At 42.4% G+C, this 19428-nt stretch overlaps 2 protein-coding genes across 5 annotated transcripts in view; both read right to left on the bottom strand.

Annotated features, from left to right (window-relative positions):
- Nucleotides 1–1374: 1374 nt before the first annotated feature.
- Nucleotides 1375–15865, bottom strand: cds1 (CDP-diacylglycerol synthase (phosphatidate cytidylyltransferase) 1). Of its 3 annotated transcripts, none has more exons than XM_079742676.1 (14): nt 15552–15865; nt 15335–15420; nt 12175–12305; nt 11508–11604; nt 8225–8322; nt 6566–6705; nt 6056–6114; nt 4827–4909; nt 4646–4733; nt 4481–4549; nt 3867–4019; nt 2065–2184; nt 1787–1890; nt 1375–1591 (listed from the first exon to the last, which is right to left on the bottom strand). In XM_079742676.1, the coding sequence occupies exons 2-14, from the start codon at nt 15398–15400 to the stop codon at nt 1465–1467; spliced, it is 1335 nt and encodes a 444-aa protein (XP_079598802.1). In that variant the 5' UTR covers nt 15401–15420; nt 15552–15865; the 3' UTR covers nt 1375–1464. The 3 variants fall into 3 exon arrangements, with proteins under 3 accessions (XP_079598802.1, XP_079598803.1, XP_079598801.1); XM_079742677.1 differs by having other exon boundaries at nt 15579–15865; XM_079742675.1 differs by having other exon boundaries at nt 15535–15864.
- Nucleotides 15866–16489: 624 nt separating this feature from the next.
- wdfy3 (WD repeat and FYVE domain containing 3) overlaps nt 16490–19428 on the bottom strand; it is a 70052-nt gene continuing 67113 nt past the window's right edge. For both annotated transcript variants that reach the window (XM_079741709.1, XM_079741710.1), the window contains 2 exons: nt 19085–19282; nt 16490–18230 (listed from right to left, as the gene is read on the bottom strand). In XM_079741709.1, the coding sequence (XP_079597835.1) occupies nt 18140–18230; nt 19085–19282 (289 nt within the window). In that variant the 3' untranslated portion in view covers nt 16490–18139. The remainder of the gene's footprint in view (nt 18231–19084; nt 19283–19428) is intronic.

Here is a 19428-nt window from a genome sequence, read left to right as displayed (position 1 = left end):
CATTATTTGCGACGTTATATTGGTATGATACTGTTGAATTTTATCATTCAAACATCTAAAAAGCAGTAAACAATACATTTCCATTGACAACAGTAATTTTGTATAACCCATACCAGAATCATGGTACTTCAACCCCACCCATCAGAAACCACAACTCAAATAATTCAGTGAGACATTTGCATAAGATCAAAGTATTGCTAAATCTACCTCTCTGGTAATATTGGGTCTCCCATCATACACTGCAATAAGCGTCAGGTCGCAACCTTAACATCAACAATGTCAAGCAAATACAAAACCAATGCTCCCTGTAGTCTAGCCTCCTCTGCAGCAGGCACCAGGAACACAGGAAGCACAATCGCAAGTCAAAGTTCAACTTTAGCACGCTTAAATCGGTTTAAAATGTTTACTTTCTACACAGCAGTCTCCTATCCCAAGTCCCCTCTATATAGATCTACAGATATATTTATATAGTTTCTTAAAGTTTATATTTTAGGCATTTCTTCATGTGAACATCATTACCATAGTGTATGTACAGTACTATACAGTGATTGCTATGCATGCACAGGTCAGATCTAAACACTAAGGGCAAGCTGAGGTGACAGGAGTGAACACAGGCTGAGGCTGTGACTTAAGGTCTTATAACATTACTATTAGGACAGTAGTTATAACATTTCATTATAACAGAGTTATAGCATTAATATTATAACAGTAGTTATAACATTTCATTATAACAAAGTTAAAGCATTAATATTGATTTATGTTCTAATTATGCTTTTAAGTTTACATTATTAATATAACAGTTAATATAAATATTATAACAGTATATAGTTATAACAATATTATAACCGTAGAGTTATAACATTATTATTCTAACAATATAGAGTTATAACATTATTATTCTAACAGTAGAAAGTTATCACATTACAACAATACAGTAGACCCTGCTGAGATGTGATTCTTACTGTGGCTGCTACCTGGGGGGTCCAGTCTGCTACCTGGGGGGTCCAGTCTGCTACCTGGGGGGTCCAGTCTGCTACCTGGGGGGTCCAGTCTGCTACCTGGGGGGTCCAGGCTGCTACCTCAGGGGTGATGGAGGGCGGGGGGTCCAGTCTGCTACCTCAGGGGCTGAAGGGGGTCCAGGCTGCTACCTCAGGGGTGATGGAGGGCGGGGGGTCCAGGCTGCTACCTCAGGGGTGATGGAGGGCGGGGGGGTCCAGTCTGCCTCCTGGGGGTCTGGGGTCGCACCTCAACATTTGGTTTCACCGTGTCAGTCCCACGGGTCAGCGCTCAAAAGGGTAATAATAGTTCACTGTAGTTTGATAAAAAGTTGTGGCCCAGCATGCTGCCCACATGCATGTGCTTGTCACACACACACACACACACACACACACACACACACACACACACACACACACACACACACACACACACACACACACACACACACACACACACACACACACACTACAGTCCAGCAGGGGGCAGCATGCCCTTCTCTCTCAGGTGGGAGCTCAAAGTGTTGAAGATGCTGAGTTGCTGCGCAGGCTGCAGACCTAACAGCTGCTGTAGCACCTTGGTGGGGTTAGGACCTCTGCAATAACATGTAATGTATATTAGAATATAACACAACTGACAGCTGTAGTAATCCTCCCTGACAGTAATATATTTAAGCTAACCTGCAGGCTAAATCCTGGTGGTAATGTGGTGGTGGTACATTGCTAGCTTAAGGGGCCCATTGGTACAGGCAGAATTCTACCTAACGCGTTGTTTGTAGCCATGGTAGTACCTGATGAAGCTACCGATGTAGACGTGGGTGAAGGTGGCCATCAGGTACTGACAGTCAAAGCGGTCCATGATCCCACCATGACCTGGGATGGTGTCGGCAAAGTCCTGCAAAGAGGAGCAACATCTCACCATCTAAACACCTGCACAACACATTAGGTGGGAGCTCTAGATATGGAGAGAGGTACAGCTTACACACTAGAAATAAATAAATGAGAGAGAACGAGAATGAGGGAGAGAAAGAACAAGAATGAGAGAAAGACAGTGAGAATGAGAGCATACTTTTATTTTGAAGGCTCTTTTAAAACCACTGGCGAAAAATCCACCAAATGGTCCAATGAGCGACCCAAAGGAAGACAGGAAGATGCTGTGGATCTGGAAGGGGTACAGCTGAACCGTCTCCTAAGGACATACACAAGAAAGGGACATCAAATACACAACATTATATCATGTAAATTCAGCACAATTCAAAGTTAGAGAGGGCGTCACAGACCCTAAGCCAGGGGTCGGCAACTAGCGACCCCGGCAACTGGCCCGCCAGACATAATATCTAGCCCGCAAGATTATTCTGAATTTATATGATTTTTTTTTATTATCATTATGATTTTTTTTTGGAATATCGAATATCTATTCCTGTTAGCTTAATGTAAAGGGCCGGATACAGTGAACTTTTTTTTCTTTCACAACCGATTTTGAATTTAATTTGATCAAATCCTGCTACTATTCCCGGAAGGTTAGAGACTCACTCGTCACGGTCACGCGTAAGCTTCGAGGGGCTGAGCGGGAGTTATTGCAAACTATGCAATATTAAATGAAACGGAACCCCCTTTATAGGCCTATATACAACAACAACGGTGACCCGACGTTACGTATTCTTGTGTGATACTCCATGTAGAGAAAGGCAGGAGCTGTTGACAAAAGTCCACAAAAGATTTAAGACGCCAAGCTCTGAGACTTTGCTGTTTAACGCAAGTAGAGTCTCTGATGAGGCTACTTTGCCTACAGCTCTTCTAACGGTGAGTAGGCTAGGAACTGAGGTTTGTGTGTGTGCGCAGTCAGTCGGCACCCGCCGTGGTGTGTGTGTGTTGTGTGAAGTGTTTAAGAGTGGTCAGCTGCTTTTTTAGGTGCGCACTACTGCCCTCTCTCCAGCATAAGGCCTTTCTACACTGCCAAGCCGGTTCGGTCGAGGCTTGGCACGCCCAGCGATTTCACCATCTTATCTCAAGTTTCCTGTGTAAAACCGAGGGGGTAAAATCCCCCGTTCGTCCCGGCGCGGGCTTTCTTGGTTCACTGGAGAAGGTGGGGCAGCGCACAGAGTCTAGACCTCTTTAGAATAATTAGCATATTCCCGAATGTTTTAAATTTCTAATGAGTGAAGAGACCCGCATGCAAGAATGAGCTCACGTCTGTAGGCTACAAACGCGAATAACTATTTACAAGTGCAAAAACGCCAACATATTCTTTATTTTGCTGACCACTTTTGGGTTAGGGACGGGTTAGGGTTTTTTATCCCGACAAAAGGCTCGTAATGACAGTTCCTCTGCGTCTCTCTCGTAGATCGCACCATCTTTCAACGTCTTTGTTTAATACAACTGCATGACCTTCTCTAACATGATCAGCAGCTCCCGGATTTCACTTTCTCTCCAGTTAGAACTGCTCATGATGATATCGCTGTGTTGTCTCTGTGGAGACAGTGCAGCAACACCTCTACCCAACGTGATCAGGCATGACATTTACGTGATTAGGGCATACACTTGTTTATTTGTACGTCTTTTAAGAGTAATCTAGTGCTTGGTAGGCATATGACTAAGCCAGCTGACGGGCCTGCGTTGCAGTTCCAGATGCAATTTCATTAATCAATTCCTTGAACTAGCCTTTGATAATGTTCTGGCCTGCCACCTACTGGCTGGAAAAAAAATTGGCACGTGGCCAAACTTAGTTGCCGACCCCTGCTCTAAGCCCTCTAAAAGGATAAGGAAAACGGCAAAAGGGAGGAAGCCTGGAGTAGAAACACACAATATAGATCCCTCCTTCCAGGGGAGGTTATGAAACAGGAAGCATCATATAACATAACCCAGCCCTACCTTCCCAAGTGTGTTCTGCACCACGGCCGGGAGTGTGTACTCCTGCAGGATGAAGAGCTCTGAGGGCTCACACTCCACAGTGAAGCGGTATGTCTCGCTGTTGTAGCCCACCGGACACACAAAGTACTGGAACTGAGCCAGGAGGTAGGCCAGCTGCAACACAACAACCCCAGAGATACTGTTATATACTAGTTATAAACAGTTATAGTCATTCACTAAGGCCAGCTGCAACACAACCCCCCAAAGAGAGCCGTTATATACCAGTTATAGTCACACAACACCCCAAAAGACCTGTTATATACCAGTTATAAACAGTTTAGTCACACAACACCACAAGAGACCTGTTATACACCAGTTTAGTCACACAACACCCCAAGAGACCTGTTATAATCACACAACATCCAAAGAGCGCCATTATACACCAGTTATAGTCATTAGTCATTGACAGCCACTAATCATCGCTAACCACTCACATCTATAACCAGTCAGAAACTAGTTCAAACCAGTCACAAACAACCTTAGCCTCACCTCACTGACTGTACGTAGTACAGACCAAGCCCCTGTGATAGTACTAGTCGTCCTAATGTAGAACTGGACTGCAGGACTCAACTCACCAAGAACCCGAAGACCACCGTGGAGAAGAAACCTCCGATGAACCCCTCCCATGTCTTCTTAGGGGAGAGCTGAAACACAAACACACACACACACACACACACACTTAGTACTGTATACAGTAGTGGTCATTGAAGTCCTCCATATCTCATGTTATATCGTCTGACCTTTATCAGTGGAGTCCTTCCAAAGAAAAAGCCAAACAGGTAGGCCATGATGTCGTTGCAGATCACGATGGAGATGGGAACGATGAACCTAGAAAAGAGACACATTCAGCAAAACATGGACTCTGTGTGTGGAGTAGTGTAGTAGAGATAGGTGGGTGAGCCATGTGCGGGAGAGAGTTACCAGATCATCCCTTCAAAGAGGTTCTGAATGACCAGGTGGGACTGAGTGACAACGATCAACAGGGTCACATGGGTCCAGGCAAACTGAAAACAAACAAGAAAACACAAACATCAACAACCTCATAATCATACACCATGATAGCCTGGCTATTGCCGGACCAAGCTCAATCTGCAATTGAGCTTGGTCTGGCAATAGCCAGGCTATCGTGGGGAGGCTGCTGTCACTTTCTTCAGCACAAGAGATTGGATCAACAGGCCTAGTTCAACTGACTCTGTACGCAATTGGCTGCTTGCCGTTGCTTCCCTCTGCATGGAAACATGCAGAAACCTAGATATACAGGGTGACCAGGTTATGATAGTTATTCAGTGGAGGGATTAACATACTCATTAAAACATTTGTATACAGTGCCACTATGGTAACTATGCCACACGGCACAAGCTAGGAAGTGAGAAAACTGTTAGTGAGGTGGACTATCCAACCCATGACCCTTACATTTCTCCACTTCAGTGATGGGGCTTAATGTATGTTGTTGTGCTGATGTGTGACCTGGTATATGACACATTGATAAATGCAGTGATGGTTGAATGAAAGACTATACGCCCCTGGCCAGTGTCCCTCCGTTATTGTCTATGACTGTTTGTTCCCGGCAGATGTGTAATATACCAATCTAAAGCGAAGGGTGGAAGGCCCAATCGATGAACACGTCCCCCTGGGCCGGGGGGTGTCTAACGCCCAGCACCTCTTTCTAGCCCTGCTTTAGCATTGTTGTTAGGGCAGCCAGTCAGTGAACACTGCCGGACCCACCAGGATGGACGGGGTGAACAGCTTATGACTTATTATTAGTCGTCTGTGTCGTCCAACCTGAATGATGTCTCCTACTCAATCCAAAAGTTTGTTAAAAGGTGCGCTGTTGTATGGCTATTTATGTAAACATCAAACATGCTCTTGTTTATGTATTTGCTCGTGTTAACGTGTGAGGTAATGAATATCCAACGTTTTGCTAACATGGGATAAAGATCTAGTTAACTTGGTGTCGTCACCGGGTTTTTCTAAGGGTAAACTGGTATTACAATCACCAGGCTTCTGTGTTTACAGTTTACATTTTCAACATTTTAACAATGGGTTACGGCGGTAACATGTAACAATTAGCATTCCCATATGCATCTAAATGTACTGCATGTAAGACAACAGGTAATGTAGTGTTATTGTGTTACTATTGGGATACAGACCATGTAAAACTGCAGGCGGTAATGTTTCTTCACTAAACTCAGCACAAACATGCAGAAACCTGTGGAAGAGATCAGAACATGCAGTCAGTGGTTTAGATTAAGAATAATAGTGCATCCAGAAAAACATCATATAGACAACTTATACTTTAAACACTGTAATACTAGCTCTACAAAAGACCATGGATTGTTAATTGTAATGAGTTATTCTGAAAATAAAGAGCTGTAAAGGTAAACATATTGGTTACTGTGCCACTGATCTCCTCTGCTTACACTGTTTAAACAAAGCCCACATTTCGGTCAGTACATTACAATGATCTAAACTAAAGTCACAGCGTATGCCAACGGTCCTTCTTTTTCATATCTGACATCCCGCATCCAATGTTCCAAAGCGGCAAGGCTTTTCTGCTTACAATCTATGTTTTAAAATCTGCAGACGCTTCTACAAACTGTATCTCATACGACACAGGGCCTTGGGGGAGACTGACTGCGGACTCTGTGAGCTCCTCTCACCTGCCAGGTAGAGAGCGAATGAGATGAAGCGGTGGTAGCGGGCCAGGAACTGCAGTGGCTCCTCCCTCTGCACCAGGGCCCCGAAGTAGTCCGCCAGCGTCTCACCGTAGAAGAAGTAGTTCACACACACAAGGAAGTACCTGGGAGAGAACACATAGGTTAGGGTTATATAGTTCAGCCCTTCAGCTAGTCCTGAAGGCGAGATCTAGGTTTACATAGATCAGCCCTTCATTGAGTCCTGAAGGTGAGGTCTAGGTTTACATAGATCAGCCCTTCATTGAGTCCTAAGGTGAGGTCTAGGTTTACATAGATCAGCCCTTCATTGAGTCCTAAGGTGAGGTCTAGGTTTACATAGATCAGCTCTTCACTTAAGGATCTAGGTGAGGACTAGGTTTACATAAATCAGCTCTTAACTTAAGGGGAGGACTAGGTTTATACGGATCAGCTCTAAACTTAGGGTGAGGAATAGGTTTATATAGATCAGCCCTTCACTTAAGGGGAGGACTAGGATTATATCGTCAGCTCTTCAATTAAGGTGAGGACAAGGTTTAATATATTAGCTCTTCACTATGAGCGGAGGGTGAGGACGAGGTTTATACAGATTTCTTTCTTCAGTTACGGCTGAAGGTTAAGAATAGGATTATATAGCTTGGTAGGTTGAGTTAAAAAGGTTTGAACTAAGTTTAGTCAAAACTAAAGGTTAGCATTAGCATGTAGGTTTGCAGCTGAAGGTTGGTACGGTTTATAAAGGTTAGTGTGGAGTTAACAAGCTCTTCATTCACATGTTTATCAGGGTTTGATTTAGTAAAGACTAAAGGTTAGTATGCTTGGCAATGGTCTTCGCTCAGGGTGTGCTGGGGAGGGGGGCAATTTCCAGTCACTGTTGACGGGTATGGGCTAATAAGATAAGTTGACACACACACACACACACACACACACACACACACACCTAGTCGGTCATAAAGAACAACATGTAAGCAAGTGTCAGCCAGGTGTCTCTAGTCTCCTATATAGTATGTTAGCCAGGGCTAGACTGCTGTCTCTAGTCTCCTATATAGTATGTTAGCCAGGGCTAGACTGCTGTATCTAGTCTCCTATAAAGTATGTTAGCCAGGGCTAGACTGCTGTCTCTAGTCTCCTACATAGTATGTTAGCCAGTGCTAGACTGCTGTATCTAGTCTCCTATATAGTATATTAGCCAGTGCTAGACTGCTGTCTCTAGTCTCCTATATAGTATGTTAGCCAGGGCTAGACTGCTGTCTCTAGTCTCCTATATAGTATGTTAGCCAGGGCTAGACTGCTGTCTCTAGTCTCCTATATAGTATGTTAGCCAGGGCTAGACTGCTGTCTCTAGTCTCCTATATAGTATGTTAGCCAGGGCTAGACTGCTGTCTCTAGTCTCCTATATAGTATGTTAGCCAGTGCTAGACTGCTGTCTCTAGTCTCCTATATAGTATGTTAGCCAGTGCTAGCCCGATGTCTCTTGTCTCCTATATAGCATGTTAGCCAGGTATCTCTGGTATCCTAAGGAGCATGGTAGCCAGTGTTAGCCAGGTATCTCTGGTATCCTAAGGAGCATAGTATCCAGTGTTAGCCAGGTATCTCTGGTATCCTAAGGAACAGCCGGTTTTAGCCGGTGTTAGCCGGTGTTAGCCTCACCAGCTGAGCGTCCTGAACCAGGGCAGCTCGTAGGACCGGTACACCCGGTAGCCGATGGTGATGATCTCCTGGAAACACTTTATCTGCACCGTCATCACCTGAATGAAACCATGAGAGGTGAACACATGAAGCAATGAACACATAGACAGTGAAAACATGAAGTAGTACATAGATAAGGTGAACAAATAAAAAAATAAAATATAACCGCAAGCGGTGATTAACGGGGTCCGAGCAAAATTAAAAGTCAAGAACACACTAATGGAAGATATATAAATATGACAAGTAATTACGAAGGAAAGAAGTTGATGAAGATGTTCCACTTAATGCAATACTGTGCCTCGGCTTTCAGGTGAGCTGCAAAGCAATGGGCGTAATTTCCACTGGGGACGGTGGGGACATGTCCCCTCCTCTTTTCAAAATCCTGTTTGTGTCCCCCCCACTTTTTGAACCGCAAAAATCACAAAAAAAAAAAGGTTATTTACTGTTTGGCCAGCTGTCAGATTCTGGCTGAGAAAGTGATTTGAGCTGCTGATTGTAAGGCCCTGATATATAAAAAAATAAAAAAATAAAAAATTGCCACGGACGAGAAGCGACGCGGACAGCCTGCCTACGCGGTTCTATAGTAGGCTACATTTTGGCGTCTGTGGGCTCGGAGTCTTGGACGTGTTACACCATGCATGCACACTTGAAAAATTGCTCACTGCATGAAGAGGCTTTGCAGGGTTTTTAATAAAAATGAAAACGCCAACAGCAGTTCAATTTAATGTATTTCTTTGGAGAGGGGATGAAAAGAAAGAAAGGACAAGTGAGTTGGTTGATTTGTGGTTGTAAAACAGCATGCTGTGTGTGTGTGTGCCTCTGTCTCTCCCCCAATGTTTCTCTAAATAAAAAGGAAGCTTTTTGTTATTAAAGCCATGAATCCTGGAAAAATGTATTCAAAATGTTGGAAATACCTCTCTCTTATACGTTTATATTTGGAACATGAACACAGGAAATGTATTTCTGTTTCAATGACCAGGTGGCAGTGTGAGGGAAACCAACAGACACATTCCTCTCTTGGTTTCCACAGTTTTAAAAAGTGGTCTTTCTAGTCTTTCTATTTCAAGTTCATGGTCGCTGATTCAGTATTTTGTTAACATTTGTTTTTCTTTTAGATGTTTTTGTTTTGAGATACTCTGCCAAATGTGTCTCTCTGTTCAGGGACTGATAATGTTAGATCACCTTTGAAGGAGGAGGATGATTATATCAGTAGCTTTTGTTCACTGACCTCTGTCCATACGATGAATGAATAAAGAAATGTTCTTTATATTAAAAGTTTCATTCATTTTGATTATGCATATTTATTCTGGCAGAATTTAGCATGATGACCAACTTAATTATTTCCCGGATTTTGTATCGGTTACCGTAGTCCCTAAATGTATGTAGAAATGCAGGGAATGGTATTCAAATCACAATTCTTTTTCTGGGGGAGTGCCCCAAGACCCCCCAGATTATTGTGTCCCCCCCACTTCTCAAACCAAAGTTACGCCCTTGAATGGCCGAATGTCATGTTCGGCATGCTATATATCGGGATTCGAACTCTCAACCTAAGGATCACCTGTACAAGGCATTATCCCATTGAGCCACTGATAAACCAGGCTGCAGCCTCATTCACATGGTCAAAATGTCTATTGATAAGCATTCAACATCCAGAAACCTCCAAGCACACATTTCTCAAGTGAATTAAGGGCTTTCTTAAAAGCATATACCTGAAAAATCTTTGAAATTCTGGGGAAATTAAACCTTTGTAGTCAAGAACACTAACGGAAGAAATCTAAATATGACAGAGTTAATTATGAAGGAAAAATGGTTAACGAAGAAGTTCCCCTAATGCCATACTGTGTCTTGGCAGTCAGATTCTTGGAAACGAATGAGTGGGAACGTTGATTGCCTGATGAATTGCAGGTGCTGTTCAATGTTGTGTTTCTTACATGAGTGGCAATGACAGAATGTCATGTTCAGCATGATCTAATCAGGATTCGAACTCTCAACCTAAGGATCACCAGTACAAGGCATTATCCTGTTCAGCCGCTGACATTCCTGAACTGCATGCAGCCTCATTCACATGGTGAAAATGTCTTTTGATAAGCACAAAACATCAAGAAAACTCCAAGCACACATTTCACAAGAGAATTAAGGGCTTTCTTAAAAGAGCACAGATCTGAAAATTTGCACTGTTAATGGTTACCACCTAATAATAGCCGTATGGTAGTTATACAATAACAAAATGGTCATATAGGCAAAATGGGATGAGACTGTGGACGTTTGGCATTTCTATGAAATTGTGGGAAAAGTAAACATTTTTAGAGCAGAAGACCAGGGTGAAAAAGATGCATCTGATCTTAGAGATTAATATGATGAAAGAATTTTGAGTCCAGGTCAATCTGGTAAGAAGAAATAAGGCTAGTTCATAATATTTTTAAATACCGCCACCTATGGGTGCAGTACCACAATTTGGGTTTATGGGTAGTGGGGGGTATTGGTATCCACCTAATAATAGTCGTATGTTTTTTTTTATACAATAACAAAATGGTCATAAGAAAAATGGGCTAACAGCTCCAACTTTATTGGCCAATATTTCTCAAATGGAACTAAAAAAACGAATTCTGTTTGATGATTTTTTGGGGCTTGGTCTAAAGATTTTCTGTGGCGATTTTGGTGAATTTTTGATTATTTTTGTAGCCTGTGAATCTTTTTATTATGATTAGCTTTAATATGAAATTGTGGGAAAAGTAAACATGGGTTTTATAAATGCATCTGATTCTAGAGATTTATATTCTGAAAGAATTTTGAGTTCAGGTCAATCTGGTGAGGAGAAATAAGCCTAATTCATGATTTTTTACAATTAGCACCACCTTTGGGTGCAGTACCACAAATTTGGGTTTATGGGTATTGGGGGTTATTGGTAACCATAACTGAAAATTTAAAGAGTTTTCGACTTACGGTATAGGCTGCAGTATGACTTTTACAGAATTTGAGGGCAAAAAAAATACGTTACAGAAACAATAGGGGAACAAGCAGCTTTGCTGCTCGGACCCCTAATAAAACACATACAATGACTATTACTTAAACTATACATTACAAGCAAAGGGTAATTGATAACAGGGACCACTAGGATGAGGGTGATAGGACTAGGTAGTTAATGGTTCTAAGGAAAATAATGAGGATGCCAATGGAAAGACAATACGGGAGGCAATGAAGGAAATCATTAAGGTAATAATGAGGTAATGTAGAATATACCGACCACTAGGATGAGGGTGATGGGACCAAGGTAGATGATGAGGAAGAAACCAGAAATCATGGCCAGAGAAAGAACTCCTCGGATCCAGTAATTCTTCCATCTGAGAAAGAGAAAGCTAGAAGTTAAGTTCCAATACATCCTACTGAATCTCAAATTCAAGTTTCAGTTTAGGTACTGAAATGTACAAAAATCTATTAATTATAAGCATCAACCAATGTGACAGGGTGCCATCTTCCTCCCTTTTCCCATGAGGAAGGTAGGGCTGTCTGTCTGTGTTACGGTGGCTCCACCCCTTAAGCCTTTAAATCTCAACTTTACTAGACCCCCGTACCACCATGGCTCTCATTTGCATACCATACAGACAAGGCGTTTGGTCCAGCCCAACTACCCTAGAGCTTTGTAATTAGGTGCCATGCTACCTAAACACCAGGACATGGTTGGAAGAAGAAGATTCAATGTACCTGGGTACAAAAAAAACAATACTCCCAATGTAACAAGGATCCACTAACTAATATCTCTAATCAACTCTTACCAATTACAAACTCAAGTTACTACTATAACTGGAGTTAACTGAGATAAATAAATATGACTCAAGATTAATATCTAAAGGTTTTAGATTAATATCTAAGGTCTGAAGGTGTGTGTGTGTGTGTGGCGTGAGTGAGTGTACCTGGGCGGTAGGCCCTCCAGGGCCTTGTTGAGACAGTGTGGGGTGTTCTCTGAGGAGGGGGGCACATCAGGGGTTGCATCCTTAGACTCCGCCTCCCCTGGACAGGCCAGCCGGTCCTCTCCATCAGCCTCCTAACACACACACACACACACACACACACACACACACACACACACACACACACACACACACACACACACACACACACACACACACACACAACACACACAGTGTACGTGTGTAATCATGGATCTGTTTCATACAATCTGGTCCAATCATGGCGTTATTAACATTGTCACACCCTTGTACTGCTGTAAAGTGCTTGAGGCAGATACGTTTAATTTGTCATGGGGCAGATTCAAGTCAAGCATAGAGGCATGCCATTATCCTGGGAGGAAACCTGCTAGACTAGCACAACTAGCCAGTTGACTGAGGCCCAAACGCCGCTCACAGGAGACAGTACAGACTGTCACAATACACATACACACTACGTGTGTGTTCTAGTGCTACCACTTTTTACAGCTGATAACAGTTAACAAAAAATATTATTTTTAAGAATGACCCTCCTGCGTGAGCTTTGCGCAGCTGAATAGGGCTGCTGGCCTACGCTACTTTATTTTGTTATATTTTATAACATCAGTCATAATGGTGATATTTGGGGAGACAAATATTTTCTGAGGTGGTATGCAGTATAAAAAGTTTGATAACCAGGATGTAACAATACTACTGCTCTTCCGAGGCATCAGAAAATGGCCTAAGTGGAGTATCAACAACAAACAGTCCCATGATGGATTTTGATGTACAAGCCATATACCAACACTATACACTCATTATACCATACCAACACTTTACACATAGGCCTATACACTATAAAAACACTACCACAACTATAGTATAGCATCTGCCAGGGTCGGATTAAACATATTACTCAACGGTCTACTTCTGATATTTTTTTTAAAGTCAGGAGGTGCGGTTATTGGCGATAACTAACTTTAATAAAACTTTAATAAATAATAAATAACTTTTTCTGCGGAGGTCTCATCCGCATGCTCTGCATGAGTAGTCACCGCTCGCCACGGCATTCCGTATTTGCAATGTAGCAGGTGATCGCAATTCTCCGGTGTAACATTGGTGCCTGAACTGAGCAGTAATCACATACACACACAACACTCTTTCCAACAGTTAACGTTGCCAAGACAACAATGTCAACGATAAGGATTGAGTCACGTTAAAACCACATTCCTCTGGGGACAGGATCACTCTGAATGATGTCTATGTATGTATGTATGTATGTATGTATGTATGTATGTATGTATGTATGTATGAATGTATGCATGTATGTATGTATGAGGGTATTTTGAGTGGGTCGCAGAACACATGCCAAACACATATGCTTTAGAAAGAAACCCATGAATTAACTCATGTTTCAAAATGAATCAATGTTTTAATGGCTTATTTCACTGAATATAGCCCCAATTGTTGTAGGTTTTGTACACTCAGTGTTTTTAACAGCACATGAAGGCATTGTTGATTACTGCAATATTGGTAAAGAAATACTGTATTTATTTTTGGGTCGTGACTTGACAGAAACACTACACTATAGAATACCAACACTCTACCATACCTATGCTACTATAACTGGGGTTGCGAGAGGGTCAGCTTTGTCTGTGTCTACTGGTGTACACAGGTGGGTTAGTTAAGAGTCCTTATCATGTTTTAATGAGGTAAAAGAGTCCTCATCTAAACACAGCAGACAAATCTTGGCTCGAGAATACACACAAGTGAGTCCAGACTGTCCAAAGGTTGCTCTTTAGCTTAATGACTGAGCTACAAGCTGCTACTACCCGCACTTTGATTTTTAAAAGGCAGCTCGGTTAACCATTGGCTGTTGGACGTGGAGCTAGTTAAGGCTTCATAGTAGCAGCCAGAGCTAACAAGCTTCATAGTAACCTTCACAGCTAATTAACAACATGCAACATAGTAGCATTAATAAGCTAACTAGCTAAATGCATCATAGAAGCAGTCAGAGCTAACTAGATACATTAGTCATAGTAGCAGACAGAGCTAAATTGCTACATGCAGCATAAAGGCAGCCAGAACTAATGAGCTACATGCATCATAGTAGCAGCCACAGCTTACTAAATGCATGCATCATAGTAGTAGCCAGAGCTTACTAGAAAAATGCCTATCGGTAGCAGCCAGAGCTAACTATCTACATGCATTATAGAAGCAGTCAGAGCTTACTAGCCTCATGAATCAAAGTAGTCTCTTTCCTCTTTAACAACAAGTACTACATTTGCATTAGGGAAATGATTGTGTTTGCATTAGGTGGTATACTGATTTCATTCTGTGGTATCAACCAAAGACAAAAAGCTCCAGATGATATCGGAAAATAAACTGATTGTGCAAATATATTTGACAATATAATGCCAAATTATGGCATTCCCCTCGTGCAGTGTTGTTTAGTACCATCATTAATAACAAGGTTTTTATCACCATTAGTAGTTGCACCATTATAATAGACTATTATTCACACTGCAACCTGGACTACTCAAACAATTACAACCACACCTCTCGCTTCACCTTACATGGCTTAGTATTCACTGTCTAACCCTTACCTGCTCCCAAATAACCCATCTTTGTACTGTCTAACCCCTACCTGCTCCCAAATAACCCATCTTTGTACTGTCTAACCCCTACCTGCTCCCTAATGACCCGTCTGTGTACTGTCTAACCCCTACCTGGTCATTAATTACTGTACTGTCCAACCCCTACCTGCTCCTTAATGACCTGTCTCTGTACTGTCTACCCGGACCTGCTCCTTAATGAACTGGATTAGAGCATACTGTCTAATCCCTACCAGTACCTAATAACAAGTCTCTGTACTGTTTAACCCATACCTGTTCCTTAATGACCTGTGTCTGTATGCATTAACCCCTACCTGCTCTTAAAAGAGCAATTCATTGTGACAGTTTTATTTTTAAATCAGTTTAGTCTTAATGTATGCAGACGTGTGGAATGAGCATTGTTGTTGGATCCTAGGTGGAAGATAATGCTATGTTCTTATACATAAGCAGCTACACAAGTTGAATGTATGTTCCACACGTTAATTGTTACCAGCTAGTATACCCACAGGTGAGCTCCAGTAACCCGGGGTTACCTTGTCGCTGATGTTGTCGCTGTTGTCAGTGTCACCGCCTCCACCTCGCCGCCTCAGGTCCGTCATGTTCACCTGCTTATGTTCACCTGTTTAGATTCAGAAACATGTCACTGTTCACCTGTTTCTGGACATTCTCATTAAGGTCAATATACCCGTTAATATTAATGTCGATAGACCTGTTCACGTTAAGGTTAGTGGACCTGTTATTGGTTCTCACTCGGAGATGGACGACGGCTGAAGAGACCTTTTAATCCCTTTTAAATTCCCGGTGCGGTGAGCGTCTCCCCGGTCGAGCAGGTCCCGGTGAAGACCCGGGGGTCTGGTTAAGGCTGAGACCCGGTAGTGCCGGGAGTCTGGACGGGGTCTTGATAAGTCTGCGCTGAAGCTTTCTATTGGTGAATACCTGCGGGGTTTGGGACTAGGACCTGGAGCTACCAGCCGTTTCCACTGCGTTTGTTTATTACAGCCGCGGCTCTTCCTGCTGCTTCTGCTGCGGTCAACTGGCAGCCAATCAGCTCCCGGCTTTCTCCGTCTCTTCGGTCCAATCCCAGTCTATCAGCTCCCGGCTCTCTCCGTATCTTCGGTCCAATCCCAGCCAACCGCAGACTCTAAAGGGATCCACCCCAGCCAATCCGCAGCTTGGACGGAGGAGCGCTGCAGTACTGAGCGGCGGCGGTGAAGGGAGACTGCTACTAATAATACTAATTATATAATTAACTTGGTGTTGTGCCACAGACAAATGACAGCGACTGACGAAATGGACGGTGAAGGGTGTATTTAGTTACTTAACGGCTCACTGCATGTAACGAGGGCCGGCTGCGTTCTCCCCACACATTAACACACATAGACGGATGGAGAATGAGGTTCATTCTCTGGCCTTGCTGTTGGTTGAAAAAACTAGGCCAACACAAAGCTGTTCATCATTCAACTTTTCATTGAATGGTTCAAATTTAACTGTGGACTCATTCCCTATCCTAGCAGAAATCATTATACAATAAAACATTGCAAAATGGACTCTTTCTACCTCAGCACTTATTGCAGACAAATTGTAACAACTTACATCAGTTGAGATAATAGATTAATTTAGGGCCAATATTCCAAGTTTTTCTGAGAATGAAAGTACAATCAGGCACAATATCAGACATAGGTGGTAAACAGCAATTATTTATTGAAATTAAAATAACCAATCTATTGCATTATTTTAACGTATTGTTAGGGTTTTATTTTCCCATTAGACAAATATACAAGAAACATTCATTGCACCAGATACTGTTGTGGTGCTCATCTTAAGATAATGCCTCAAACGAAATAAAATCATCATAATATGACCAGAGAGCAACCAGGAACATTATGGCTGCTCAGACATGCAACAAGTAACTCATCTTAAAAAAACAATCAAAAATCAATTATAATTGCATAAATACTTTGTACAGTTCATTTTCGCTGTGTCGAATTGCACCCTCCCTCCTAAATAATGGCGCGTAACATAAAACTGCATTTCATAAAAACATGATTTGTTTTGTACACGTGAAGGTGCGGAGGAGGTGGAGACGGGCGCACGGTGCTTAACAGGAGCTAGTGTACAGTACATACATGAGAGAGCATGAAGAATCACAATTATTAGTATTAAGAGTGCATATATACGGCAGGTCTCGTGTGTGTGTGTGTGTGTGTGTGTGTGTGTGTGTGTGTGTTAGGAACTACATACAAAGGAGAAAAAAAAGTATATTTCTTTTTAACCAAGAAAGCAGCAGTAAGGTCTACCCACAGCGCCCCCTTGGGGTTAGAGATGTGTTAATATCTTCATACCATACCATGTCATATCTCAGGTTTGTAGTTATACAGAGTGTATTCATATATAGGGTTAGTTATATTCTTTATAGTTATTATCGTCCAACATGATTTATTACAGCCCCACTACAGTGTCATCACTTTATGACACTTTAATACACGACAGAGAGAAAGCCAGAAAGAGCAAGAAAAAAAAAGAGAAAGACAAAGAGAGAGTGAGAGAGGCAGAGTCACAGAGAGACAGAGTGAGAGAGCACGTAAAGTGTATGGTGATAGTGTAGAATACATCACAGACCTAATATAGTGGTGAATGTATTTCATGGAACATTGCATGATAAAAATGTGTCAAATGATAACTTCATGTCAAATGACAGAGATTAGGTAGGAGTGATGTGTGGCGGTCTGTTTGGCAGAACAACAATTGGACACTGTGGGCAACACAAAAACATAACAGATTTCTTTTAACAACCAAAATGATGAAATAGTAAAAAAATATAAAGACATGAAGTCATTGCATAACTAGAGCCACGAGTACAAACATTTAGAATATTTACATTCCCCCAGGAGGTGTTCGCCTGCTTGCTAAGTGATTAGCCGTTAGCGGCTCGTTATCAATTTGTTATGTTTTTAAGCCAGAAGAAGTTAGCCAGAAAGCTAAGCGCTATGTTACAGCTAGTAGCTCTTTCTGTTTCTCCTTTGATCCCATGCTCATGGGCGGTTAGTGTGTCTGTGTGTGTGTGTGTGTGTACACTATAGGCAGAAAGAGGCCTTTCAACATGGTCTCACATCTTCAGACTTGCTCTTCTTTTGTTGACACATTTTCCTCTTCAGTCTTGTTACTCATGCCACATGGTTGATAGGATGGGAGCAGTGAAGAGAAGCGGTGGACTGGTGTGTGTGTGTGTGTGTGTGTTACATTTGTGTGTGTGTGTGTGTGTTATGTGTGTGGGGGTGTGTGTGTGTATTTGTTAAGCGTTGTGTGTGTGAGATATGTGTGTTATGTGCGTTTGTGAGTTAGTTCTGCAGGGTCTGGTAACAGGTCTGACACACTCTCACGGGCGACGAGATCTTCAGCCGGCGGATCTCAGACTGGAAACGACTGCATCTGTAATCACATGATATCACATGACCATCACATGACATCATCACATCATACCATCACATGATCATCACGTGACCATCATCATACCATCACGTGACCATCATCATACCATCACGTGACCATCATCATAGCATCACATGAACATCAACATACCATCACATGACAATCACGTGACATCATCATACCATCACATGACCATCATAATACCATCAAGTATTTGTCATTCAGGTATCTAATCATGCTTTCTATTTTGTGTAACATCATTATTTTCTGTAAAATACTTTCTGTTTTCTTTTACATGTTCGAAATAAATTTCAATCAAATCAAATACATCACATGACAATCACATGACATTCACATCACGTGACCATCACATTACTATCACATGACATCATCACATCATACCATCACATGACCATCAAATGACATCATCACTTCGTACCATCATATGACCACCACATCATACCATCATAAGACCTTCACATGACCATCACGTGACCATCACATGACCCATTAGCCAGTCAGCTCACCAAGGAGCATCTACTTTTATTGTACTCTGGCAAAGCAAATGTAATTGTGTTGAAGTGCTAAAAAAAGGTATATCCATACATAATATATATTGGATATTAAAAATATTGATTGAATTTACTTGTGCATTTTTCTTCCAATGACATCAAATGCAATACAAAGATCAAACAGTGGGATGGATATTCATGATGTCTATAACATAATTGAGAACGCAAAGTGAAGCATATTTCTCTGTCTCATTTGACAACAACCTTGCTAGAGAGGGAGAGGGACTAAACGAGGGCTACAGATACCCCTATGGGGTATAAGACACTGAAAGCCAGACTTACTTGTGGCAGAAGAGCTGTCCACAGTTTCTGCAGTGATGCCGTCTCTCTGTGAGGGAGAAGCGGACACTGCAGCCGGAGCAGCTGTCCCCCACCTCGTCCTTCACCCAGTGGTCCGCTGCCGACCGGCCCGGCTGCTCGCTCACCGACCAGCTGAACACACGCCCCCGGCCGTCCCCCACCATCACCTTACTGTGGTCCCTGGAGAGAGAGAGAGTGAGAGTGAGAGTGAGAGTGAGAGAGTGAGAGAGAGAGATATGAGAATCTGGATGGAAATACAAAGTTGTAAATAGGAGCTGAGGAGGAGACGAGGAGAAATAGGAAGGGGGGTGAGGAGGAGTAGGGAA

The sequence above is a fragment of the Pollachius pollachius genome (assembly GCF_949987615.1).
Source record: "Pollachius pollachius genome assembly, chromosome: 1".
NCBI classification, from domain to species: domain Eukaryota; kingdom Metazoa; phylum Chordata; class Actinopteri; order Gadiformes; family Gadidae; genus Pollachius; species Pollachius pollachius.
This window is presented reverse-complemented; position numbering and strand designations above follow the sequence as displayed.

Coding starts and splice junctions, on each gene's coding strand:
- cds1 (XM_079742676.1), bottom strand. CDS start 15,400: ATGACGGACCTGAGGCGGCGAGGTGGAGGCGGTGACACTGACAACAGC. Junction 6,706..8,224: donor TGGTTCAGGACGCTCAGCTG/GTGAGGCTAACA, acceptor GTTCTCTCCCAG/GTACTTCCTTGTGTGTGTGA. Junction 4,910..6,055: donor ACCGCCTGCAGTTTTACATG/GTCTGTATCCCA, acceptor GTTTGTTTTCAG/TTTGCCTGGACCCATGTGAC.